At 37.3% G+C, this 27334-nt stretch overlaps 1 protein-coding gene across 1 annotated transcript; it reads left to right on the top strand.

Moving 5' to 3' along the window:
* Helb (DNA helicase B) lies at positions 1 to 27146 on the top strand. The gene is made up of 13 exons (XM_027927403.3): positions 1 to 200; positions 2117 to 2524; positions 4041 to 4210; positions 7309 to 8181; positions 9658 to 9838; positions 10997 to 11138; positions 14179 to 14333; positions 16388 to 16469; positions 16849 to 16908; positions 18045 to 18273; positions 19161 to 19304; positions 20414 to 20908; positions 25847 to 27146. The coding sequence occupies exons 1-13, from the start codon at positions 23 to 25 to the stop codon at positions 25949 to 25951; spliced, it is 3222 nt and encodes a 1073-aa protein (XP_027783204.2). The 5' UTR covers positions 1 to 22; the 3' UTR covers positions 25952 to 27146.
* Positions 27147 to 27334: the final 188 nt, after the last annotated feature.

The following is a 27334-nucleotide window of genomic DNA, read 5'->3' as shown; positions in this document are numbered from 1 at the left end:
GAGAAAAGCGTGCGTGGCCAGGATGAGTGAGCACTTGCGGGAACTGCGGGGACCTCTGCTCCCGCCCAAGGACCCGGTGGAGGAGGAGGATGACTATCTAAAGGAAGATGTGGAGGAGGATGAAGACTCCGTGTTCGTGGACGCCGAGGAGCTCTGCAGTGGCGGCGTCAAGGCTGGCAGCCTCCCTGGGCGCATCGAAGGTTGGGAAGAACCCTGCCCCGGCGGGGTGGGTTGGGAGGAATCAAGGAAGTGTTTCCTTCTGACTCTGTACCGAACTAGGTGCCCTGTCGCTGCCCACAGTCTTAGTTTGGGATGGCTTAACTTCTTTATTCCTACTTAGTGATAATATCTCTCAGCAATGCTGTGTGTTAAACTTGAACTTAACGTGTCATCTCATTTAATGTTCTAGTTATGTGAGGTGGTTGTATAGTTAAGAAAATAGGGTAAAGCCTGAATTGCCACCAACATCAGGACTTTTAATTAGAATGTCCAGAATGAAACACGTGGTTATTCTTTAGCTACTTAGGGGAAAATATACAAGGAACATCCCAGCATATTCTGAATATGTTTAACTTGTGTTAATAACCTTGTGATTTTTGTTGACTTTTTTTTGCCGTTTTCTGTGCTGGATTATACCTGTTGTGTCTATGTAGTGACTGGTATTTAAGATTATTTTGATGTGTAGAACCATTGTTGTCCAGTAGAAATTTCTGAGATGTTGGCCAGTCTAATAACTACTAGCTACATGTGGCGATTTAGAACTTGAAATGCTAGTGCTACTGAGGAGCTGAATTTTAAGTTTGATATAAACTATAAGTTTAAATAGCTACATGTAGGTAAGCAATTAAGATTTAGACAGGAAAAATTCAAGTGTATGTGGATGGTTTAGTAATTTATTCTGAAGTATTATCAACTGGTTACTATGTTCAAACTGAGGTGTTTGGTGCTGGCATGTTCCTCAGAGGTAAAATGATGAGGTAACTATCTTAGTAGAGCTCACCCTCTAGTGAATTAAATAGGGATTCTTTGATCACAGAAGAAATATATTACTTAGTATTTAAAGGAACATTAAATAGTGCTTTGAGAGTTTATATTCATAAGATTCAGGCAGGGCTTTCCAGAAGAAGTGACAGTTAAGCTGAGATCTGTAGTAGATGTAATAATCAGTAGGGAGAACATTTAAGGCAAATGGAATAACTTGTGCAAAGGCCCTGTGGTGCACCAAGGGATTTTTTTAATATGCTGATAAAGAATGCTGCATAAAGACTGCTATTGGCAGATGTCAGAGTACGCATGTTCCTGTCACTGGTATGGTCAATTAGTCACTCACCTACCTCAGTGGCAGGAGGGTAGAGACGCAGAATCAACAACAGATTCTGGGAGCTGGTGAGAAAACTGGCTGGTGACAAACCTCAGTCGACGTATTTTTGTAATGTACACAACTGTTATAGGGTTCGAGTGGGTGTGCCCGTCAATAATACATAAGCAAGATGATATCCATAAGCCGATCATCTTCTGCCTAATGTAACCGCACTGTGAGGAAACTCTAAATATTGCTGTCTTGGTGGAAAGCAATTTGGAAGGGTCTTTGTCCCTAAGGGAAGGGGCTTACTGAGTCAGGGATTTCATGTCCTGAAGCCCCTGATTCTCGGGTTTTCTGGCCCGATAGTTTGGCAACGCTAACCACACGTGCTGAGGATGTGGTTTCACCCCATCCTGCAAGTGTTCCTGTCAAGCCTGAATGAACGTGGATTCTTCAAGCACTCCGAGCCTCTCATAGCTGCTTGCTGCAACTGAAAGTTATTCCAACATCAGAGTAGCAAGGAGAAGACTGTTCTAGAAAGGAAACATCAGACACTTGTCATGCATATACTGTGCTTATCTTTTGGAATACAAAGATGTATGAAGCTTGTAGTGTAGTAAAGGAAGGCAGATAAGCAGATAGGCAGGACGAATTGCTGTAGGTATGTTAGGAGCACTTAAGCACCCTCTACATCACCCTGTAGGTCATATATCTGTATGGGTTGCTGTGGAGGGATTAAAAAGAGTGGTGGGTTTGTTAAAATATCAGGGAAGAGGCTTTTAAATCTCCTAAATTAACTTCTTTCCCCTTTAGTTTTAATTCCTGATGAAAATACTCAAGAGGAATGTAAGGTGTTTGGACGTTTTCCAATAACTGGTGCATGGTGGCGAGTGAAGGTCCAGGTGAAGCCTATGGGATCGAAGAGCTATCAAGTCCAAGGATTTCCGTCATACTTTTTACAGTCTGATATGTCACCACCAAATCAAAAAAATATCTGTTCCCTCTTTCTTAAAGAGTGTGATTTCTCCTTTGATGACATACAAAAATTTTTAGCATGGGTAAACAGTGTATCAAGCTATAAAGACCTCAACTTTGAAAATATCAGAGAAACATTAAAAACTTTCTACAAGGCAGAAGCAAGGAAAAATCAAAAGAAATCTGCACAGAATGAACAGGAGGAGTTACCTGATGGTGAGATAAGCATTCCTTTGGACAATAAAAGTAAGTATAATTTGATCATGAGTTTTAGTGTAATTGAGAGACTGAATGACTGGAGTGTTTGAAATAATACCACTGTCACATCTTGGCTTAGTAAGGATTGAGCGTCTCAAATCTGAAAATTTGAAATGCTCCAAAAATCTGAAACTTTTTGAGCGCCAACCTGACAGTGCCAGTGACACTTTCTGATAATTTATTATACTCAAACTTCGTTTCATGCACAAAATTACTAAAAGTATTATATAAGATTGTCTTCAGGCTATATGTGTAGGGTGAGTAGGAAAAATAGGTGGATTTCATGTTTTGACTTTAATTCCATCCCCAGATGTCTCATGTACTTGCAAATATTCCAAATTCTGAAAATATACAAAATCCAAAACACTTCTCCCAAGCATTTCAGATAAGACATCCTACACTTGGATTCCTTTTTAAAATCAGTTTAATGGAAATGTATTTGGTTGGTTTTGGAGGATGTCATGGGCAGCTCAAGTTGTGTAATATGAAGGGACTGCATGAAATTATCCTTAAGGTCCTTTCCCAGTTCCTTTCTGGCTCTAAAATTATAATTCATTCTCTCTCTCTCTCTCTGACTTTTGAGTTCTCAGAGACTATCTTGAGTCCTTAAGAAAAAGTTGTTAATTATTCTTTTTTAAGAAGGCAGAAGAGAAAAGCAAGGCTATGAGTAAAGCATTTTGAGAAGATTCCAGTTCAAAATGATTTAAATTTGGTTTGTTACCTGGATATTCAGATATGCGGAATATTGCTTTTCTTAGTTTTACTGAATTTTGTGTTACATCAATAAATGACTTTAAGGACAAAGCAATCATAATTGCAGTTGAAAAACCAATAATAAAGGTAATGTGTCAATTATTTTTATGCTTAGCTTTAAATTTATCTTTTTGTAACTGAGTCAGAATTTTTCTTTTTATATAATCATACGTTCTTTAACTTTTATGAGTGTATTATAATTATACATATTAGTGGGGTTCATTTGCTCCAGTTCATTCCACAGTATTTGGCCCTCCCCTCCCTGCTTCCTGCCCTCTGTTCCTCTTCAATTTTTCTTCTGATCTTCCTTCTATTTATTTACATGCTTATTTTTTTCATTAGTGAATTAAAATCAAAGTGGTATTCGTGATGGTATAGTCATACATGCACATAGCATAATTTGGTTGATTTTGTATTCTAGTTCTTCCACTTTTCCTGCCTCCACTTTGGTTCCTACTTGAGTCAAAATTTTATTCTGATTTTATTACAAGTGAAGGGAAACAAAAGGCTTAAGAAATAGTTATCTATGCATTTAAAGAACATAGATTTTGGTGTTGAATACATTGAAAACCTTCTTAATATAAAAATGATTGCTATAATATAAATTTTCATACTAGTTAAAGTACATTTATTAATTTCTCTTTGATTTAGATTTCTTGAACTTGTTGTGCTAAATGAGAAAGTCCTTCAAGTTAGTCATTCTCTGGGCTCATTTGAATGTTTTAATTTCTTCTTTTGTCATATCTTGTAGTTCCATTTATGTATGTAATGACAGCTTTGCAGTTTCCAAAAGTAATGGAATTCCTTCCAGTTCTTCTGCCTCGACACTTTAAGCGGCTCATAAACTCAGGTTCTAAGGAGGTATTGGAAAAGATTGAAGAGATTTTAAGTATACATCCATGGAAGCTGGGATTTAATAAAGTAAGTAGGAAATTTGTTCAACATTGTGTGATCTTATATATAAAGCAGAATTTTTCAAATTTGACAGTTTTTGCCTTTCAATGGAAAATATTTTATATGGATCCCAGTGTTGACTTTTCTTTTGGAGTGTAACAAACTTCTTATGCCTGTTGCTCTTTTGCACCTATGAAATCGGTAAATTTATAAATGAAAACCAAAATAACAAAATGCATGACATTCAGATTCTTGGCATTCATTTAATCATATCATTTAATTTAATCTGACAAATCTTTCTTGTAACAAAATTGCCATTTGCATAGATCTCATTGAAAACAAAAATTCTTATGAATTTGGCAATTCCATTCTGCTATGCAATGTAATTTTTCACTATCCAATAGGAACAACATAAAATTTTCATTATTTTATGATTCATCATGATATCATTTGATTTTCTTTTTGGTGAGGTACCAGGGATTAAACTCAGGGACACTCAACCACTGAGCCACATCCCCAGCCCTATTTTGTATTTTATTTAGAGACAGGGTTTCACTGAGTTGTTTAGTACCTCACTGTTGCTGAGGCTGGCTTTGAGCTCACCATCCTCCTGCCTCAGCCTACCAGGCTGCTGGAATTACAGGCGAGTGCCACCGCTCCCTGCTCATTTGATTTTTAATTGGCATGATAATGTCATTTAGAAATTAATTCACTTCTGTTCCTATTATTAGAGGCTAAGAGTGGAAAAGTGGTACTCTGAGGCTCCATGGTGGTGAAACCAAATGCTGTACTTAAATTTTGGTACTACTTGGTTATAAGGGGTTTTGTAAATGAAAATACAATTGAAGAATTCTCTTAAGAATTCGTGGACTCTCAAAAATGTTTGCAGACTCCTAGCTTGAGAAATAATTGGAAAAATGAATTCGTCCTTTAAATCTTGTGACTATAAATTCAGTAGGCTTTGAAAGATAAGATTCTGAAACATCAAATAATCATTACATGTTTATTTAGTGGAGAATGGAGACAAAGCTCTTGAGTTGTAAGAGCCAGATAATATTTTACCTTTATTTTGAACCCCCATCTTTGTAAATATAAGATATTAAGAGAGATCTAAAATTTATGACTGTCCACATTTCAAGAATTAAATATATACAGAGTTACTACTAAAAGTGTACATTGTGTTAGGTAGATACAATTTAGCAAACATGTACTGAGACCTTACCAGTGAAGAACAGAGATATGATCAGACTCTCACCCTATCTGGGCTCACCATCTTCATGGTGAGGAATAGAACTTGAGTTTTTCTTTGGAGTCAGTTGACAGAGCTTCAAACTAGGGCCAGCCTGCTTTCCTCCTTCTCTGTGTCCTTTCCCTCTGCCACTTCTTTAAAGAAATTGTTTTTAGAAAGGATTAGCTGTCAGTTACTTGATTTTTATTTTATTTTTTTACTTTCTGGACTAAGTGGAACTCTGTGTTAGAAGCTGTGAGAGCCCCAGATTCTTTCCCTAGAGTGGGCATTAAATGATTACTGTTTCTTATCCTGGCATGGGAACAGGGCTGCACCCTATTGACGTTCAACTGAGAGATGCCACACTTGGGGACACCAGGTGATATTGAGGCAAAAATTATCTGGTGGTGACAGATTATTCAGTTAGGGAAGAGGCCTCTCCTTTTTCCTGGTCAGTATCTGGAAGTCTTGTCTTCTGCCCGTCTCTGTTCTTAGAGAAGAGTCATATGTGGGAAGTTGAGGCCTGGCTCCTGAGGTCTGGGATTCAAGTGGGATAAGGAGGTCTGAATTCCTGCCACTCCACGGTGTTCATTTCCTAGGTGGCCATTTAAACTACAATCTGGGGGGCCTAAACATAGAAACTTATTCTCTCATGGTTGTGAAGATTTCTAAGTCTGGGCTCTGATGGTGACAGGGTTGGTTTCTCCTGAGGCCTCTCTCCTTGATTTGTAGATGGTCTTTCCTCCCAGTGTCTTCACGTGATCTTACTTCTGTGCCCATGTGTGTCCCCATCTCTTCTTCTAAGCACACCAGTCATATAGGATGAGGGTCCACTCTAATGGCCCCATTTATGAGGTTATGATCTCATTTAACCTTAATTACTTCTTTGAAGGCCCAGTCTCTAAATCCAATCACACTATGAGATACTAGGGGTTAGGACTTCATTGTATGGCCTTTATGGGGACACAATTCAGCCAGCGAAAGATATAGAGAGCTCAGGAGGGATGTCTCCATGAAAACAATGGAGCTGATAGCTGACCCACTGATCTTGGTGGATCTTGGGAAGAGAGTTCTGTGCCTCTTCTACAATTTTTTGGCAGAATTGTTGGTGGACACATAGGAAATTAAGCCAAAAAAAAAAAAATCAAAGAAGGTAGACATTCACTTCATGATATATCAAAGTCTTACCAAAATAAACACATTACTTGATTATGAATCCTATTAATATAAACTAATAAACTAGATTGATTAAGAAAATGTATCCTATAGAGCTAGGCACAGTGGTGCACATCTGTCATCCCAGTAGCTCAGGAGGCGGAGGCAAGTTCAAGGCCAGTCTCAGCAACTCAGTAAGGCCCTAGGCATCCTATCAAGATGCATGGAGGTGATCATGAGAGAGAGAGAGAGAGTGCATGAGAGCGAGCTCTTCCTTAGAGAAACTCTTTCCATAGCAGGGAGTTAATGATAAATATCTAAAATATTGTTTTTAAATTCAAGGAATAAGATAAATATTACTTAGAAATGTAGAGATAAATTCTGGGAGGAAAAACAAAGAGTTGATGGTGATTCCTTTAGAAGGCCTAGGAAAGAGTAAGCCAGGGGATTCCTATTTTTCATAATAAGCCTTGGAGTATTATTTGACTTTTAAAAATGATGTGTTTATTTCTTGGATAAAATATAATTTTAACTTAAAAATTATGTAGGTCTCCAACCACAGAACAGACAATTAAAAAATTAGTGGTATGTTAAGTATGTAGTTTGTCCTCAAAATTTAGTTGAAATATATAATTCTGGGACTTAAAAAATTATTAGCAAGTAATATAATTCTTACTGGAATTCTAATCTCATAATTATTTACAATTTCTGTAAAAGAAATTTGACCTTCATTTCCTCAAAGATAACCTACAGAGAGCTGAAGCTTTTGCGATGTGAAGCCAGTTGGGTGGCTTTTTGTCAGTGCCCGTCCCTTCTGCAGTTGATGACTAACTTGGAGAAGGATGCCTTGGTCATCTACTCTAAGCTGAAGCAGATCTGTAGAGAACTCGGCCACACATGCATTGAAGAGGACAACTTGACTTCAGAATTGTCAGGGCACATGAGTTTTCATGATGTTTGGCAATCTCTGAAGTTTTTGAAGGACATTGGTATGGTGACATGTGAGAAGGGCTGGATCTTTCTTTATGACCTTTACCAGGCTGAGAAAGGCATTGCCTCGTCAATAAGTGACCTGATGAAGAGACCTCCATGGCATTTACAGGTCGATGTCAAGAAGGTCCTGGCATCTATTCATACCCCCAAACCCGAGGATTCAGGAAGTGATGATGAAGAAAGTAAACCCAATGAAACAGGGTTAGAAAATTCTAAGGGCATTGTGGACCCAGGGGATAGTGACAACCTTACTTGGGATAATGGTGACAATGAAACTAACGCAGAAGTAAATGAAGTCCAGCTGGATCAGGATCAGATGGCTGCCTTGGAAATGATTTGCTCCAATGCTGTGACAATCATCAGTGGGAAAGGTGGCTGTGGGAAGACCACAATTGTTAGCCGCCTTTTTAAGCATATAGAGAAGTTGGAAGAAAGAGAAGTAAAAAAAGCTTGTGAAGATTTTGAACAAGACCAGGATGTCCCAGAAGAATGGAGTACCTTCTTTGAGCAGAGTCATATGGGGGCAGACAAGGCCATAGAAGTTCTGCTCACAGCACCTACAGGGAAGGCAACTGGCTTACTGAGACAGAAAACTGGGCTTCCTGCTTATACTCTTTGCCAGGTAAAATCTGTGGCATTTTTTTCTATAGATAAAACCTTTGCCATAAAGATACAGTTATTTCTTACTTAAAACAGTAAGTACAGTGTTTCTCAGAGATGGGTTTTGACCAAGTTTCTTCTTACACATCAACTTTGATCGACTGGTAGTATCTTACTATCTGTTTGGATATTGAGATAATATTTCTGAAGCCATGTTTAGGTTCAAGAGGGAGAGCAAGTACACAGGAGGAGCTCTGGAGTGATAATTATTGCATTTATTTATCATCCTTGAATTAGGGTTACCAGACATAGCAGATATTAATATGAATATTTTTTTAATATATGTATACACCAAATGTTGCATGGACATACTTAAAACTAAAGGTGAATTGGTGTGGTGGTGGTAATGGTGGTTTTTAAAATGAGGAGGTCATTTATTGTATATTATGTAGTTCATATTTAACTGGACATCCTGTATTTAATTTGGCATTCCCAGCTTGGGCTAGTATGTAGGGATACCTGGCTACAGAGCTCTTGGAGTGATCAGAGTGCTTATGGAGGGGGTGTGTATTGAGATGGTTGTACTAGAAGTACAGTGGAAAGTGTCAGGCATTTCTAAGATCACTAGTTGGATCTAACAGTCAAAAGAAAGGAAACGATTAGAGGTAATTTCAAATGTTTTGCTGTGAGACAAGACCACTGAGAGAATGAGGGTTTTGTTCAACAGAATTGATGCATTTGAATGAGAAATATGAAGGCTTTCTTTAATAAACTTGCTCATTCTAGTTTTAATAGAAAAATTAAATAAGACATGATGAAATACCATATAAAAATATGCATATTGCATATATCCACAACCTTGAAATGGAAATATTTTCTGGCATTAACCAAAATGTTTAATGTTCTCTAGTTGCAATTTGACAATTTTTTTCCTCATTTATATTATAAAAATACTAGTATCACTCTGGTAGTAAAGTAGCATCCTTAGGTGAATTGGTGTGGTGGCGGTAATGGTGGTTTTTAAAATGAGGAGGTCAGAAGTTTTGAACACTTGAAAGAAAAAAAGGAGTAATTTTACAATTAGGTTAAGAAGGCAGCTTTTTATTTCCAGAACAAGAGAAGAGAAGGGTTTGAGGGATTGATTGGAATATCTCAGGAGGTCCAGAAGTTTAATTTGGGAATGAAAAAGAACAGGAAGCTTTCTCTGGTTCAGTGTCAATTAGAGAAGTATAATATTTTGGAATAAAACTATGTTTGAAGATTATTAAATTAAATACACTCCTTGCTGGGAAGCAATTTTTTGAACTGTTTAATCCTTTTGTTTTTAGATTATTTGATTTATCTTTTTTTGTGTATTCATCCCTCTAACTTCTCTGTTCTCTATTTCTCTATCCCTTTCCTTGTCTTTCTTTACTCCTGCTTCATATGTAAGGGTTTTGTTTTAAAATCATTTAATTTTTATCAACCTGACTTTAGATATGCCATACTTTGCTTATAGGTCAATTATAGCTTCTATTTTTGGGACAAAAAGCAGTCGGAGGAAAAGAAATTGCCATGGAAGTTTTCTTCAGTTAGAGTTCTGGTTGTGGATGAAGGGAGTTTGGTGTCTGTAGGCATCTTCAAGTCGGTTTTAAAATTATTGTGTGAGCACTCTAAACTTTCTAAGCTTATCATCCTTGGTAAGTTACAATATTGATGGAATTCTAATGTTTAGTTGAAAGCACTGCGGTCAGCATATTGTTCCCCTCGTTCCATTGTACCATTTCCTAGGGTGGGAAGCCATCTTCAGTGTCCTCTTCAAGGTGGCACTGAGTTAAGTCTGACCACTCTTAATCACCTTGGGTAGGACTTTGTTTTGATCAAGATACTAGCAGGTAATGATGAAAGAAATAGAGCTGTCACTACTAAACACCTAAATGATGGCTATTAGAATAGTAAAAGTGCCAGAGAGTCAAAAGAAATTAGACTGTGAATTATTTGAAAAGAGTAAAATATCTGAATTATAGACCACTTAAAAGAAATTTTATGATTTGAAGCTAATTAGAACGTGCCAGCCTCTAAAGTCCTCTAATTCTGTTGAGGTTCAGTTAGATTCTAATAAGTAGTAATCTGTGGACTATATGATTTAATGCAGGAAAAAAAAAAAACAAATCACAATCTGAGAATCAAATTGTATATAAATATTATTTTTTAGGTCTTTGAAGATGTTTTATAAACAGCTGATTGTATTAATGGCTGAAGAATTCTTCTTATTTCTACTCAGTACATATATTTCTTATTTTTTGGGTTTGTGTTTTGTTTATTTCAAGCAAAGAGAATTTTTTAACAGTGAAATCTGTTGTCATTAGATTTGTGGAACTTGTCTGTTATCAAATGCTTATTTATTTTATATTTTATGCATTTAGGTAATTGAGACCATAGATTCTTCCAAGTTCAATAAGACATTGAGCAAGACTGAGTAAATGACAAATTACTCGTTTTTTAAAGTTTTTTTTTTTTTTTTTTTTTTTTAACATGTGGGTTAAAATGTATATTCCTCTACAGTTTGCCCATGGTTACAGATTTGAAAGAAGTTCAGTTCATATTTTGTTACCTTATGGTGTATTCATCTTTTTAAAAAATCTTTTACTGTTTAATTTGAATGTTGTTTTTTTATATTTTTAAAATATTTACTGTTCTTAAATAATTTTGACTATAGATTTTGGGGGCTTTTTTCTCTAAATTATAGCAAGTCCATGTTTATAGTATATATATCAATGGGGAAAAATCAAAATAATTTCTGAAGTTTTAGATGCCAGTTACTAAAACCCACAGTGTCTTTCTTCCCCCCCTTTTAGGTGATGTTAGACAGTTACCTAGTATTGAACCTGGTAATCTGCTGAAAGATCTTTTTGAGACTCTTAAATCAAGAAAGTGTGCAATTGAGCTGAAGACAAACCATAGAGCAGAATCTCAGTTAATTGTGGACAATGCTACACGGTATAATATAATGAAAATTTTTTATTTCTTTCCTATGAGATTAGAAATAGAAAGTAAAATAGGAATAATAATAATAATTATTGTGTGTGTGTGTGTGTGTGTGTGTGTGTGTATATATATACCCACACACATGTGTATATACACATAGATAAGGTTTATGATAGAATTGGTTTACTAAAAGGTATAATAAATATATTAAATCATTTAACTCAAAAGCTTATTTGAGTATATATACACATGTGTATATGTGTATATATACACACATATATGTGAACATATATATTAACTTTTGAGTTAAATGATTTATTAATACAACATATTTACTGTACCTTTTAGCAAACCTATTTAATCTTAGAATATATACCTTTTGCTCACAGAAAAACAAAGTTAATATTCTTAATGCTGATCCAGCATTAATTATTATTGAAATTTAAGAATGGATATGTTTTGCTGATTTAAAATGCATGTGCATTTGGCTTTCTGTATCTGTGAGTTCCACATCTGTGGATTCCACCAACCATGAATTGAAAATATTTTTTTAAAAATCACATCTGTACTGAATATGAATAGACATTTTATCATTATTCCCTGAACGATATAATAACTACTTACATCTCATTTACAATGTAGTAGGTAATATAACTTAATCAGGAGATTATTTAAAATATGTGAGAGGATATGTGTAGGTTATATGCATATACTCTGCAGTTTTATATAAGGGACTGAGCATCCATGGATTTTGGTAACCATGGGGGTCCTAGAACAAATCCCTGGCAATTACATCTGAATTTAAGTTGCATTAAGCTTAGAGACTGGAACAAGGAGATCAGAGACTTGGCAATAATGAGTTCACTCATATTCAGAGGAGAATTGGGGAAAATTTTTCCTTTAATTTTTGTGGGGGGAAGTCTAACGTATAAAAATTAAATTTGGTATTTGCTCCCAAGTGAATCCTGCTGGCACCCACAGCATATTACTCCTCTTAAAGTAGGACAGAATCCTTTATTTCCCTTAGACTTTGCATAGACCTTTGGAGTGAGCCTCTGTGCACTCAGCATTTGCTTTCTTCATGATCTATGTATCAGAAGAATCATGATTATTACTATTTCATGACATTTATTTTAATATTAAAATGTATAGATGTAAAGGGACCTTGAAATACCAAGAAACTGTTTCATTCATTGGACCACAAGTTAACTTTATAATTGACAGGAGTAGGGTCGGTGATATGGATTTGTATGGAGACATTAAGAAAAATAATGACGTTAGATGTATAATATTCTTTTCCTATAACTCTTTTGCTTCTACCTGAGGAGCACTTTCTTTTTGTACTGGGGATTGAACCCAGGGGCACTCAACCACTGAGCCACAAATCCAGCCCTTTTTATATTGTATTTAGAGACAGGTCTCACTAAGTTTCTTAGGGCCTCACTAAGTTGCTAAGGCTGGCTTTGAACTCACAATCTTCCTGCCTTAGCCTCCCAAGCCACGGGGAAGGGCACCTCATTTGTGCTAGATGATTGGTCATTTTAAAGTTCCCAAACTTGGAGGAATCTAAACCACATCACATTCCTTAAGAAGTTAATTTACCTGAAACTCAGGAATTCTTCTTAGTAACCCTTTCAGTATCAATTGGTCCAAGCTGTGCTCCTGTTATCATTTCATATATATATATGAATGAAATGCTACTAAGAATATAAGAATATATATATAATATAAGTTGTAGTTAGACACAATGCCTTTATTTTTTTATTTTTATGTGGTGCTGAGGATCGAACCTAGCACCTCACACATGCTAGGCGAGCACTCTACCGCTGAGCCACAACCCCAGCCCTCATCATTTCATCTTAATCACCATCCCCTACTATTTATTTACTGTGGAGGATTCCTGTGTTCTGCCAGGCAAATGCTTCTAAGAATAGAAGTATGCTACATGTCCTGGGTCAGATTTAAAACAAAATCAACAATGATTCCTAGGAGCCCCCAGAATTACATATCATTCCCTTTCCTTTCTTCCCTTTCAACTCATTTGGCAAAGATTGAAGATGACACAGAAGGGCACCCCCACCTCAGGTAGCCAGGGTGCCATGTGGTCTGTTCCCAGAGTTAATTAGTCTTCTTCTGAAGGACCAAGGAGAGGCTCTGTTATGACAAGGCCCATGTACCTTACTGTGTTTTTCTGATATGATTCGATAATCTTGAAAATACAAGAATAAGGGAAGAATGAGGAGGGAATGCACCAAACAAATGTGGATATGTGACCCAAATGGGAAAATTGAAACATATATACAAAACACAGATGAAAGGAGAAGAGTATGGTAGAAAGTAGGGAAAAGGCCTCAGCTAGTCCAAATTAAGTTAAATGGAAATGGATATGGAACCACTGTGACTCAGATTTGCCTTCCAGTTCCCCTGCTGGCTACTTCTGTGATGTGGGACCACTGTCCAGATTCGACTAAGCTTGCTATTGCTGCTTACCTATGAAATGAGGGTAATACCTACCTTGTATGGTTCTTGTGGATCTGGAGATAAGTAGGTCAGGTTTTCAGTGGTGCATAATATATCCTCTGATAGTTTTGTCTGAGTCTTATAACTTATTATGGGTGGCTGGCATGGTAGTACCCGCCTGCAATCCCAGTGGCTCAGGAGGCTGAGGCAGGAGGATCGTGAGTTCAAAGCCAGCCTTAGCAACTTAGGAAGACCCTAAGTAACTTAGCAAGACCCTGTCTCTAAATAAAAAATTAAATGGCAGGGGATGTTGCTGAATGGTTTAAGCACCCTTGGGTTCAATTGCTGGTATACCCTGGTATTTAAAAAAAAAAAAAGCGGGGTGGGGAATGGCATGCTAAATGTATCACCTTAACTTTATGGTCTTCCAATTCTATTAGAAAACTTATTTACTATTTATAATGCATATCTGGGTGGCATTTTCTCTCTGTTTATTATCTTTAGTAGATATTAATTATTATAAGTCTGATCATATATGAAGACGTTTTTAGATGATAACATTCTTGGTTTATGTATTTTATCTTTATTCAAGAATCTCAAAACGTGAATTTCCAAGATTTGATGCAGAATTAAATATCTCTGATAACCCTCCAATCCCCATCTCAGTTCAAGATAAGACATTTATCTTTGTCAGACTCCCAGAAGAGAATGCCAGTTCTCAGTTATCTCAAAGTGATCGTCATTCCTGTAAGTATAAGCTTCTATGTCACAGAGTTATGTATTTCATTTTTATAATTTATTTAAGCAACTAGTTATAATTTTATTTGATGATAAACATAAATATTGCCAGTCAGAATGGGGCACTGAAAATAAATAAATGAATTTACTAATTTTTACACCCTACAAGTGTGTAAAGAAGTAAGCTCTTGACATACGATAGGAGTGAATAAACACTTGTTGAGTGAACAAATAGTTAGAGATGATTTTATTTAAAATAGAGCAAAGCTGCCATAACCCAGTTATTTTGGGAGAAAGCAAGTTTTAGTTAATGAAGTTTTTCTTCAAATTGAAAAGCACATACTTTTACTTTGAGTGTGTTTGTGAAGTAAGAGTTATGGTTGTTAAACTGTTGTCACGTTGAGTCCCTAACATTCTGCTTTACAAATTGGATAAACATTACTTCTAATTGTGGATGCTAGGATGCAACATGACAGGGTTGAGAGGAGCATGGGATGGGGAACATTCTCCTAGAGACATAGGACCCATGGCATGTCACTTAGCCATGTGTAAAGTGGGAGTGAGAGTGACGTTGCCTATGGAGCTGGGAGCGGAGCCGTTGATGCTGATTTTCTATCTTAATTAAATACTTCTGCTGGAAAATTAGTCTCTTCTTTAAGAAAGTTGGGTAAATGTTTTCTTCAGAGAGGCATTATAGTACCTTTTCATTAATAATTGTGTTATTGAGTAAATTATACCTAGTACTGCAAAGTATACAAAAACCTGAGACCAGATTCATAGTGGGCTAGAATTTCAAAGATGCTAAAATGTACATCTTAGAATCAATGAAATATAGTGTACCTACTGATGTACTGGATGTAGAGAGAGTGAAAAAAGCAGACAGCAAAACAGCACAATCCTGTATGTGCTAATGAAAATAAAATGTTGAGAGACTTTTGGAGATTTGTGCTCTGGCAGGCTAAGGTTTGGCTCAGGCTAAGCTTAAGTTTGGCCATTTTGTAAAAATAATCCTCCCTTTATCCGAGAAATTAAGGGTTCAATGAGCAACTAACTTAGCCTTTCTAGAGCAGGTGATCACAATGCCTGGGCTTTTTAATTCCCCCATGATTCTTTTCCTACTAGTGAATTGCACAAAGCCTAGAATGTTCCTACATAAATTTTTGGTTACCTTCTGTCCCATGAGAAAAGTTTGCCTTTTTGTACCATTGCTGAGACTGAAGGAAGCCTGTTTGTCAGTGTTCCATGTGAAATGAGAAATTTTAAGTGGATGTCATTGTGGTCAGTCATCTGAGTTCTAAAGAGGAAGGGCAGGCTGTCGCCCCACTCTCCATTTGAATGGTTATGTCCACGAGCTTTCGTTTCCACATTCATAATACGTACATAGTGAGTGGTCAAACTATTTAATATCTGGTAGTCAGCACAAGCTCCATTGGAATGGTTTCTGCTGTGCCAGGGCTAATGTTTTAGGGACTGAATCATAGAGAGGTCTAGTGGGAAGGAAGGAAAAGGTTGGGGATATTGTGGTGTTAGGGGAGTGTCCTTTTCCAGCCAATGCGGAAACATCTCAATATCATACACTGGTATGGGCCAGTTAGATATTGCTTTGAATATAATGTCTATCTCATATGAGTATATTAAGATAACATTTAAAGCATATAAATTCTCAAATTTTCTTTCTAACCACTAGTACCACAGGGACTTCAAACAGAAAATTTTATATTACTAATTCTGTTACACATATTGTATTCTTGCTCATTTCTTAAGTTCAGCATTCACAAATTATCAGTAAATATATAGTGAGCTTATTATAATTAGGAGCCATCCTGGCCATTGGTTGATCTCTCTGTTGAGGGTGGAAAGTCTGGAACCCTGTTCTTAATTTTCTTTCCTGTTGCTCTGGCTGTTGTGAGGAATGAGACAGGTATTCCCATGGTGAGCTTGTGTTCCATTTGGGGAGATATTTTTCTAGGCCCCTTAGTGGGAATTCTGATTTAATTTGTCCATAGAAACAGTGTTATGATTTGGTAATTTTCTGTATTAATTTTTTTCTTTTTCATTAACAGATTTATATTCTGCAGTTAGAAGTTTACTGGAAGAAAATGACTTTAAAAGCGCAGAAACATCACAATTTATTGCATTTAGAAGGTAAAACATTTACAGTACTTTAATGTTTTTCATCTAGCTTTTGAATTAATAACTTATTAATGTAAACCTCATTTGAATGGGGGAGACTCTTGTAATTCGTCACTGTTAATTCTCATTTTTACTTCAGAATATTTCTTTGTTAGACTAGTCAGAGGTCACTTTCTAAACCTGGCTCTTTCTACCAAATATTATATTTAGACATTCCCAGAAAAGCTAAGTGGAACAAAAGTTTATGTGAGAATATAAAATTGTAAAATACTTTTGCTGGAGAAAGTCCTGGAAACTTCTTATAGAATCCAGTATGTCAAAATTTTTGATAACACAGATGATCATATAATAGACACCGGTAAGGTGACCCTTGCATTTTCCTGTGTTTCAGGCAGGACTGTAACCTCATCAATGACTGCTGTTGCAAGCACTACACAGGCCACCTCATCAAGTGAGCATCTCCAAGAACTGACAGTCCTCCCTTGAGTCCCTGTTCTTTTGTTTGCTGTAGCCAAGTATACTTTTTTTCCTCGTCCTCATTTGTGAAATATAATGATTTCTTCAGTTAAATATATATTCATAGGAATTGACATGTATGGTAGTGAGTGTATTAAGAAGAAAAATAAGGAATGAAATTTTCCTTATGGTTTCAAGTTTGACAACCTTCAGCTCTTCCGAGATGAGAATGGGGAGTCAAGGAGAATTTCTAGTGCTTCCAAGAACCTGAGCAACCTGGTGCCTCTGGAGAGTGCTTTTATAAATGGCCAGCAGAGAACTAGGAGTGCAGAAGGGCCCTCTGTTTTTACATAGGGAAAATTAATTCATTTATCTTGCATTTACCAACACCTACTCATTACTCAGTGTAGAGATCCTAGGGCCATTTAAGGCACAGGAGCTCCTGTCTGCTGAGGAAAGATGCACACACACACAAAAAAACTGTGTAAGGTATCCTAACAATGGGTTAAAAACAAAGGGTTGGACCCTTTGGGTCCCTGTAACTATTATCTTGGAAGGTAATTTCACCTTTTCATGTATATAAATGAAGACTCTTTACATAGAATTTCCTTTACCAAGCTGGAATAAGAATAAATGAGATAATAAACCTAAAACACTTACCACAGTAACTGGCATATAACCAATATTTATTCAATTTGCTGCTATTATTCTAATAGATGGTCATAATTATTTTTATAGAAATATGTATAAGTGATCTAAAACCTGAAATAGGGTTGTAATAGGTAGTAAAAGGAGAGGAGAGAATTATTTTTAAAGACAGAATCAATAAGTTTTTTAGTAAATTTTAAAAATAGGAGGGGAAAGAGCATCTAAGCTAAAATTACTAACTTGAAAAAAATTGGCTAGGAAATGGCATTGAGTTTGAGGTGATATAGTGGGCACATATAAATTATCACATGATAATTGTGAAAATCTGATTTTCTTGTTGACCTTTGGAGAATAGAAGCAATATAAAGAAAGTGTGGAAATTATTTTGATAATTGAATCAGTTCTAAGTAGGAGCTACTGTTTGAACAAAATAAAATTGTAATTTTCTAAGCTTTGATTATATATTATCATTTTCCAACCCAGAGACCATCGGAAGAGACTCATATTTGGAGTTGGTGATAAAATTTGTTGTACGAGGAATGCATACCTCTCGGAGTTACTTTCTAGAGATACCTTCGGAAGTCAGCCTGATAATGATCTAGAAGCCAGTGGAGAAGGCTTTTGTGGGACTCCTCGTGGTTTTGCCAAGAATAAGCATGACTTTGAAAGTGATATTCGCCTGTGCAATGGAGAAGTATTTTTCATAACTGGAGTAAGTGTCAGAAAAATAATACCTTTTTACCAATTAGAACTATAGTTTTTTTAAAAAATATCTTTGTTTTATTTATTTATATGTGATGCTGAGGATCGAACCCAGGGCCTTGCATGTGCTAGGCGAGCACTCTTATCGCTGAGCCCCAGCCCCAGCCACAAGAACTATAGTTTTCATTGTCCTATAATTGAAATGTCTTGTCTAGTTTTAGTAGCAGAATGCTGGAATAATTGAGAATAGTTGAGTTGGAAAGGGTTTCATTTTATATTTTTCCAGAAGACTTTGTAAGGACCAAGACAAAACTGAAAGTGAGACACTTAGATTTTGCAAAGCATCATGTCTTTGGCTGGCAGCTTAAATATAGAAACTATAGAAAGCTCACCAAGGGGACTGGGGATATAGCTCAGTTGGTAGAGTGCTTGCCTCATATGCACAAAGCCCTGGGTTCAATCCCCAGCACTGCCAAAGGGGAAAAAAAAAAAAAAAAGCTCGCCAAATTTGTTCTCATTATAATGACTTCTTCTAAACTTGTATTTTTAAAAAGCTGTGAGAAAAAATACTTTGAGAACTTTCAAGACTGAAAATTTCTATTTGTGTTTGTTAAAATATTTGAGTGAGGATATATTCAATTAGGTATACATTTTAAGTCCTTTGAAAAAAAAAAATCCGGGGTGCTGGGGATTGAACCCAGGGCTTCGTGCATGCTCACTAAGCACATGCTCTACCACTGAGCTCCACCCCCAGGCCCAAGCCTCTTGAAATTCGTAACTGTAATGAATGTACATTCTACTTTTAAGGTGCTTATATTTTCTGTTCAACCTAAAGAGGATATCTTTACTGTGTGTGTATTTGAAGACATACAAAGTAATTCTTTATTTTGGTTGCAGGATAAAACTGATGTAACTTTTGGAATGAGAAGGTATTTGACTATTAATAACATGGCTGGCTTGGAAGTAACAGTGGATTTTAAGAAACTAATGAAATATTGTAACATAAGACATGCATGGGCAAGAACTATTCATACTTTTCAGGTAAGAGTGGATTCTTACAAAACTATTTAAATCGAGAACCAAGTCATTGAGAGCCATTCTTTGTTTTCTTTTTAATTTTATTTGCTTTTATTTTTATTTTTATTATTTTAGCAAGGTTGGGGATTAAAGCCAGAGCCTTGTACATGCTGAGTACTCTTGCTACCAATGAGCTACATGGGGTCTCCCTTCCCTCCTACACTCTTCATGTGGCTTGGTGTGGCCTGTGCTGCTCTTGTCTTCATTCAGAATTTTATATTTTGTTCATTGTGGATGTTTTCTGCCTTATTTTTTATTTCAAAAAATCTTACTAGATTTATTTTGTTTTGTGTTCCATATTTATGTTGATTTTTAATGCACTTTTGTAAATCATTAATTTTATTTTTTTCCACGTACTTGTAACCACCATTCTTTATTTATAGTGTCTGGTTTTTAAACTTTTGTTATATTTTTAAGCAATTTGATGTTTGCTGTCAGAGGGGTGTGTATGTGTGTGTGTGTGTGTGTGCATGTGTTGTGTGTGCATGTGTATATTCAAATACATATGTACATTTTTTATTTCCATTATTAAAGGATATTTTAGGTATCCATTCTTTGTCATTATAGGTAACATTAGAATAATACTTTTATACCTAAAGTCCATGCAGTCATCTCTAAGTCTTTGATTAGGGAAACTTTGTCACTGCATGCCATTTTTTTTTTAACATTTTACATTTTTTTAAAAAATATTTTTTTAGTTGTCAATGGACCTTTATTTTATTTATTGATACGTGGTGCCGAGACTTGAACCGAGTTCCTCGTACATGCTAGGAAAGCACTGTGCCACTGAGCCCCTTACCCAGCCTCTGCATGCCATCTTTGAAGCTTGTTATAGGGTTTCCACAAGACACTTGTGGACCTGTGAGATCCAAACACAGCAGCATGTATAGCAAATGCGAGTTCTTAGGTCATGAATAACATGAGTCCGAGAGATGGGTTCATACAAGTGCTCTGACCAACAGAGGGTGCATGATGCGTGAGAGAGTTGTGTGGACTCATCTGTCTTCCCGATTTGTGAGCTTTCTGAACCCATCTGCAGTGCTAAGTCTTCATCCCTTGTTATTGCCTCTCAGGGGTCCGAGGAGAACACAGTGGTCTATGTGGTGGGGAAGGCAGGCCGCCAACACTGGCAGCATGTCTACACTGCAGTGACCAGGGGCCGCTGCAGAGTGTACGTCATTGCAGAAGAGTCTCAGCTCCAGAATGCAATCAGGAAAAACAGCGTTCCCAGGAAAACTCGTTTAAAACATTTCTTGCAAAACAAGCTCTCCACTGGCCAGGTCTCTGTGGCAGACCTTCCATCCCAGTTGAAGAACTCTGGAGACAGTGGACGTCCCAGCACACCACCTTCAACATCACCCCTCCCTGCAGTCTCATCCAGGACAATCACACCTGATGTCGCCAGGAGCAAGTCCTCTGTAGCTGAAGATGGGACATTTGCGTGGGATGGAGAATGGCAGCTGTCATCATTTGATGAAGTGGGTGCAGATGAGGATCTATCACAATTGCGAGGGTCCAAGAGAACCTGTGGTACAAATGACTCCGAAAGTCCAAAAAAAGTTCTCATGGTAGGAGTGGCTGTCAAATGTGCTCATATTTTATTTCATTTACTAATGAGTCTGTATTTCTGTTAGCTTTGCATTATGGTGTCAGATTTAAACACAGCTGCTTTCTCATCTTTGTCAAAATTCCCCTCTTCTGCTCCTAATTGGTCCTTCCTACTCATGCATGAGGCCTCCACTCTATGTAGCCTTAATTAATGGGAGGTGATATTCTGGAAAAAAATTACTGTTACTCGACACCTTTTTTCCCAACGTCTTCCTTGTCATTTTTTCTCTCTCTTCCCCACCCCTGCTTTGCAGGCCATAATCTGACTTTATCTCACCACCTCTGTTGAAATGGCTTATTCCGGTCCTCAGGCCCTTATCTCAGGTCTTATTCTTCTTGACTTTCCCTTTGACACATTATAGTTTTAACTCCTGCTGTGTCTCCTTCCCCTGATTACAGGGGTACCTTATACAACATCCCCCTTACCTCAATGTCCCCCACCCCCCACCTCATTTCCTCACCCCTTATTTCCTGTACCTATGGTATATTCCCAAGGCTCAGTTTTTTTTTTTTTTTTTTAATCTTTGGGAACACACCATATTCTCACCACGAGAGCCAGCCCCTTTGCACTGGTGTCTCATTCAGTGAAACTTCAACTGTCTATTTCTTCCCAAGTACTTGGAACTCAAAGATAAGCAGGTGACAATTCTCCCTCTTTCACTGATTGCCTATGGTGGAGACAGACAGCTAGGTAAGTGACTTGGTGATTGCTCTGACACCAGGGAGCAGTTAATGAACCTGTTCCCTAATCTGTTTCTTTGTTCCTAGAGATTGAATTTTCTGGAACCACAGCCTAACATCTTACTCTCTCTTCCATTTTCTCCATTTCAATCACCAGTCTCCTCGTGATACAGCTTAATATCTTGGAGTCACCTCAGACTCACCTTGCCTTCACTCTACCTCCAGGGAGTTAGCTTTATTGCAAAATATCTTTCTCAGGGATTTCTTCCATTCCTTCTAGTCTGTCCTATTTTAGGTCCTTATCTTATCTTGGGTGATTTGTGACCTTGCTACCCTCCTCTGCCTGTTCCCATTCTGCTAATCCACTCCCTACCCTGTGATCACATTATTAGGCTTCTGGGTGCCTAGCTCATTTCTTTGTTCAAAAGCCTTCAGTGACTTCTGGTGCCTGCAGTATAAACTCTCAAATGTTTGGCTTGACCTTTGAAACCTCTCTTGGTTTCATTCCAGCTTTTCCAGCATCATTTCATTTCCCACTATTCTTTTTTTGGCTTTAGTCAAGCTAGTGTCTAAACTGATTAAAACAAATCAGACTTTTTCTTCTCTCTTCCTTTCGGCTCTTGCGTTCTAGAGATGGACACTTTACAACTTGCTGACTAGATATAAAGGGTATGAGGAAAAATAATCCAGAATGGTCCCTGGATATCTGGTTGAAACAATTTGGGGAGTTGGCTGTGCTATTTTCTGAAATGAGAAAGACATGAATAGAACCTGTTTGGGGAAATGTGGGTCTCCTGTGGCAGGCTATGTTTAAGATGCCAGTTAGACACGTGGGATTATAAATTACTTCCAAGCATAGTTCCAACAGGAGCTTAAGAATTGCTTAATGTGCAGCAGCAGACTTAGTAGGATGAGTGTATCATCTTCCAAAGTTAAGGGGCCACACTAGGAGCTCAGAGAAGAAAGTGTTCATGTAACCTCTTGTCCCAGACTGAGTTCTGGAGGGGTAATAGTCATGTCCTCTGTTCCCCAGATAGGGGACATTTTACTCTTGTCTGAAAGAGTCTGCCTGACAAAGGACTCAGCCCTTGAAGGGTCAGTTATAATATAGAACAGCATGGCTTGAGCACAGGGTGCAAATGAGAGTTGAGGCTGAGGTCACAGGAAGATTCAGGAAGGACAGACGAAGGGTCTCCTACAGGGATTATCCATTCTTCTGATTGTAGCAAGAACAGTGCTCCGTGGATTGAAGTTTAGGAAGATGACTTTGATTATGGTTTCGTGGATGGTGTTAGGGAGAGACTAGGAGACAAGTTCCTAGCATAAAGAGTATTTCAGTAGCCTGGGAAAAATGATTAGCTTGAAGTCAACTAGCAATGGGAATGGGGAAGAGATGCTAAGGGACAGAGCTGATGAGACCTAATCTATATATCTGCCTTGGGGTGAGGATGACTCTTAGACTTCCGGTCTGAGTATGCAGGTGAATCCAGGTACTATAAATCAGGGTCATGAGAACGGGCAGAGGGGCAGCTTTGGTCAGAAAACTAAAATGGACATAACCCACCCTATTTTGGCAATATTAGAATCCCCGCCGATTCATAGTTTCATTTTATACCCAAGATCAACTGTTTAATCTGGAATTTCTATCTCAGGAAACATCTTGTTCTGAAAGTAAACTTGCCATCACTTGCAAAGCCCCTCAGCCCCGCTTTTGTGGTACTAGAAGTTGAACCAGGGGCCTCTCCCATGCGAGGCAAGCGCTTTGCCTCTGAGCTCCATCCCCGGCCCTTTTAAAAATTTTGTGTTGAGACATGATCTTGTCAAGAGTCCCTAGCTGGCCTTGTACTTGGGATCTCCTGCCTCAGCCTTCTAAGTAGTTGGGTTTACAGCTGTGCACCACCACACCTGGCAAAGATTTGTCATTTGTTAATACAATGACAAGGGCTGCCCACAAACTCTTTCTTCACAGTCCTTCATAAGAATCACACCTGCATTTAAATCCTACCAGGATAGTCTTGCTTTGCTTAACTACAAGGATAAGTTTTTGAGAAATGGGTCACTAGATGATTTCCTTGTGCAATGTCACAGTGTACATAAACCAGCCTGCATGGTGTAGGTCAGTCACTTGATGTGGCCCTTTGATGCAGTCAAGAGGCACAAAAAGAGCTGGGCATGATGAGAATGCTCAGGAGACTGAGGCAGGAGGATCACAAGTTCAAAGCCAGCCTCAGCAATTTAGCAAGGTCCTAAGTAAATTAGTGAGACCCTGTCTCAAAGTAAAACATAAAAAATAGTACTAGGGATATCACTCAGTGATTAAGTGCTTCTGGGTTCAATCCCTGGAGGGAGACAGGGAGGGAGGGAGGGAAGAAGGAAGGAAGGAAGGAGAGAGATACAAAGAATGAGGTGGCTAAGACTGTTGCTGGCATGATATGGCATCCCATTGTATAGTAAACTTTTAGTTTTACTAAAAATTTTTACTAAAGTAGTACTTAACAACTTTTAGTAAGTAGAGTGCACTTTAATAACAATAAAAACTAGTAAATACATAAACTGGTAACACAGTTATTATCAAGTATTATATAGTCTACATGGTTATATGTGCTATACTTTTATAGGACTGGCAGTATAGAAGGTTCATTTACACCAGTATCCCACAAATACAGGGATAATATATTGCAATAGGCAATGGGAATTTTTCAACTCATTATAATCTTTTGAGACCACCTTCTTATATAGAGTTTTCTGTTGGCTAAAATATCATTATGGGGTGCATAGCAGTACTAATGTCTAATGTCTGAGCCCCTCTCAGATGAAAGCTTTAATGCTTCTTAATGGATTTATAGTTTTGGGTTTTGAAAAAAGTCCTAAAAGAAATTTTAACTTGATATTTTGCCTGTCCCCGTTCCCCAAAAATGAAATGTACCTTTAGGTAAAAGCATCTCAGTAAATATTGCTAAAATTTATCAGAAGCAGTGATTTCCAGATTTTTTTTAAAAAAATCACATATTAACATAAAAAATAAAGGAGGCATAGTCATATAATTTTTTAAAATAATTTTTAAAAATTTGTTTTAATTAGTTATGTATGATATATTAGTCTTGAATAAAGAACAGTCCCTGTGTTAGTCAAGAATTATTAGGAGACACATACATGTAGTATGTGTATTTATTTGTGTGTATATACATATATTAAGTATTGCATACTTAATAGACTAAAATGTAGTCTAAAGAAATTGTGTGTGTGTGTGTGTGTGTGTGTGTATCTGCCTGCATATCTCTCAGAGTGGAATTTATCTCAAGGAATTGACTCATGTTATTAAGGAGACAGGCAGGTCTCAAATTTGCAGACTTAGATTTTGATCATGCTACACCTTGAGTCTGAAAGCTGATGCAATCCCCTTTTCCTTGGGGGAGGACAGTCTTTTTTCTGTTAAGACCTACAACTCATTGAACCAGGCCCACCCACATTATAGAGGATAATCTGCTTTACTGGAAGTTAGATAATTTCAGTATTACTCTCATCCAAAATATAATCTTCATAGAAACATCTAGAATAATATCTGACCAAATATCTTGGTACTTTGGTTTTAGACAAGTTGACATAAAATTAACCTGATATCACAGTGCTCTAAAATGAACTATTCAGTATCATAAAGGATGAATTGTGTTTACTTTGCTCGTTTTCCTCTGGTGGTGAAATGTCTTGACCATCCTGGCCCACTGACTGGCTCTTGGTAATTAGCAGTTATATGAAGAATATGACCATAGCATTGCAGTGTTCCATCTTAACTGCATGCAGATCTGTCTTCTTGGACACACAACCTGGGCATTTGTACAGGGTTGTGCACTTGGAGACACACACATTTTTAATGCTCAGTCATAGTCATATTAAAATTCTTCATGTTTGAACAGGGGCTTTCATTTTAATTTTTTACTTTCAGCCAAATTATATGTCAAGCCCTGTCCATACTTTTAGGAGGTAGACGCGTAGTCATTTCTACATAAAGACCTAGAGCTGGGTGCTGGCAATAACACGGTGAGCACAAACATACATGACTCTCCCAGGAGCGACAGATAATGGTTCTGGTTGTTAAGTCTCCCCAGGGTTGGGAGATATGTATTATTTTTTCTTCAGGAGCAGTGAAGGGGAATAGAAGCACATAGGACAGACTAACTACATTTTTATAAAACTTGTTTTTATTGTTGTTCTAACAGGTGGAAGAATCATCTCCACAAGTATCTTCTAGACTTCAGAATTTGAGACTAAACTATTTAATCCCCAAGCAACTTTTCAAACCCACGGACAATCCAGAAACTTAACTTTCCCTGGGATTGCTCAGAATAATTACCTTTCTTTGTTTCAAGACAAATATGTACATTTTACCTTCAAAGTTTCAAGATAAAAGAGCATGCCTATAACTGGAATTTTGCTTGAAGATGTTTGTGTTAGCAGATGTTTAAAATCCACTTGATCAAAGAAAACTAATGATTCAGCATCTATCATCATGAGAACTGGTAATCATGGACAAAAACAAGGGGAAAAGATACTATATGTTTTAAAAAAAAACCCTGTATTTTAAAACATGATTTGTTTTCTATATAATTCCTTATGAACTGCCATGATCATTGCTGGTTGCCTTTGCCAACAGTTGAAGCTGCGGCAAAGAACTGTGATTGTATCTGTTGGTGTCACTGACACACAGTCAGGACATCAGGTCTTCGGCAATGTGGTCCTTCACTTGCTGTTGCTCACTCCATCACTGCTGCTTGGGCCTAGCACACCTGGGACTTTTCCTGGAAATGCCTTCTGAGTTAGGAACACGTTGTTCTAAGTATATCTCATGTTAGGAAATTTCTTTTGGAGCAATTTGATTTAAAAACATTTTATTGTTAAATGATACTATGGTTTGAATGTGTTCCCCAAACTTCATGTGTTGGAAACTTGATCCCCAGTGCAACAGTATTGGGGGGTGGGGCCTAGGTCACCAGTAGGTTAGTGATTGTGGGAATGGGCTCCTGATGAAAGGTACGTCCAGCCCTGTCTTGCGTGCTGGAGTGGTTCTCTTGTCCTTCTGCCTTGTACCATGAGATGACAAAGCAAGAACACCCTTGTCAGATTCATTACCTTAATGCAGGCACACCTAGCTTTATCCACTCTGCTTTACTGACCTTCTCAAACACCGTGTTATTTACAAGTTGAAGTTCTGTGGCACCCCTGTGTGGAGCAAATATATTGGCATTATTTTTCCAACAGCTCAGATGATCCAATTTTTAGCAATAAAGTATTTTTTTTTAAATTGTGTATGTTGTTTGATATAAAGTTATTGTATACTTACTGGACTAAATGTAGTCTAAGGAAATTTTATATGAATGGAATAAAAAAAAAATCATGTGACTTTTTTTGCAATACTCTATTGCAGTGCACTGAAACCAAATCCACAATATCACTGAGACTACTGTGATGAACTTCCCAGCCTCCAGAACTGTGAGAAATAAATCTATTTTTTAAAATAAATTACCCAGTCTGTGGTATTCATTTATAGCAACACAAAATAGTCTAAGACAAATGTAAAAAAAAAAGTAAAGAGGAAAGATGTACTTGTTATCCCAGTTTTCAAAATATCTTTGTTGCAATCCAAACATTTGAAATGTTCTATGTAGTAACTTTTAGTTTTGTAACTTTAAGTATATTCACAGAATTGT

Source organism: Marmota flaviventris, chromosome 3 (genome assembly GCF_047511675.1).
Source record: "Marmota flaviventris isolate mMarFla1 chromosome 3, mMarFla1.hap1, whole genome shotgun sequence".
NCBI classification, from domain to species: domain Eukaryota; kingdom Metazoa; phylum Chordata; class Mammalia; order Rodentia; family Sciuridae; genus Marmota; species Marmota flaviventris.
The sequence above is the reverse complement of the archived record's forward strand: the minus strand, read 5'-3'. Positions and strand labels throughout refer to the sequence as shown.

Excerpts from the sequence above, each read along its gene's own strand:
- Helb (XM_027927403.3), top strand. The coding sequence starts at position 23 with ATGAGTGAGCACTTGCGGGAACTGCGGGGACCTCTGCTCCCGCCCAAG. Across the intron at positions 2,525-4,040 it reads CATTCCTTTGGACAATAAAA|TTCCATTTATGTATGTAATG; the intron begins GTAAGTATAATT and ends CATATCTTGTAG. Across the intron at positions 16,909-18,044 it reads TACACAGGCCACCTCATCAA|AGACCATCGGAAGAGACTCA; the intron begins GTGAGCATCTCC and ends TTTCCAACCCAG.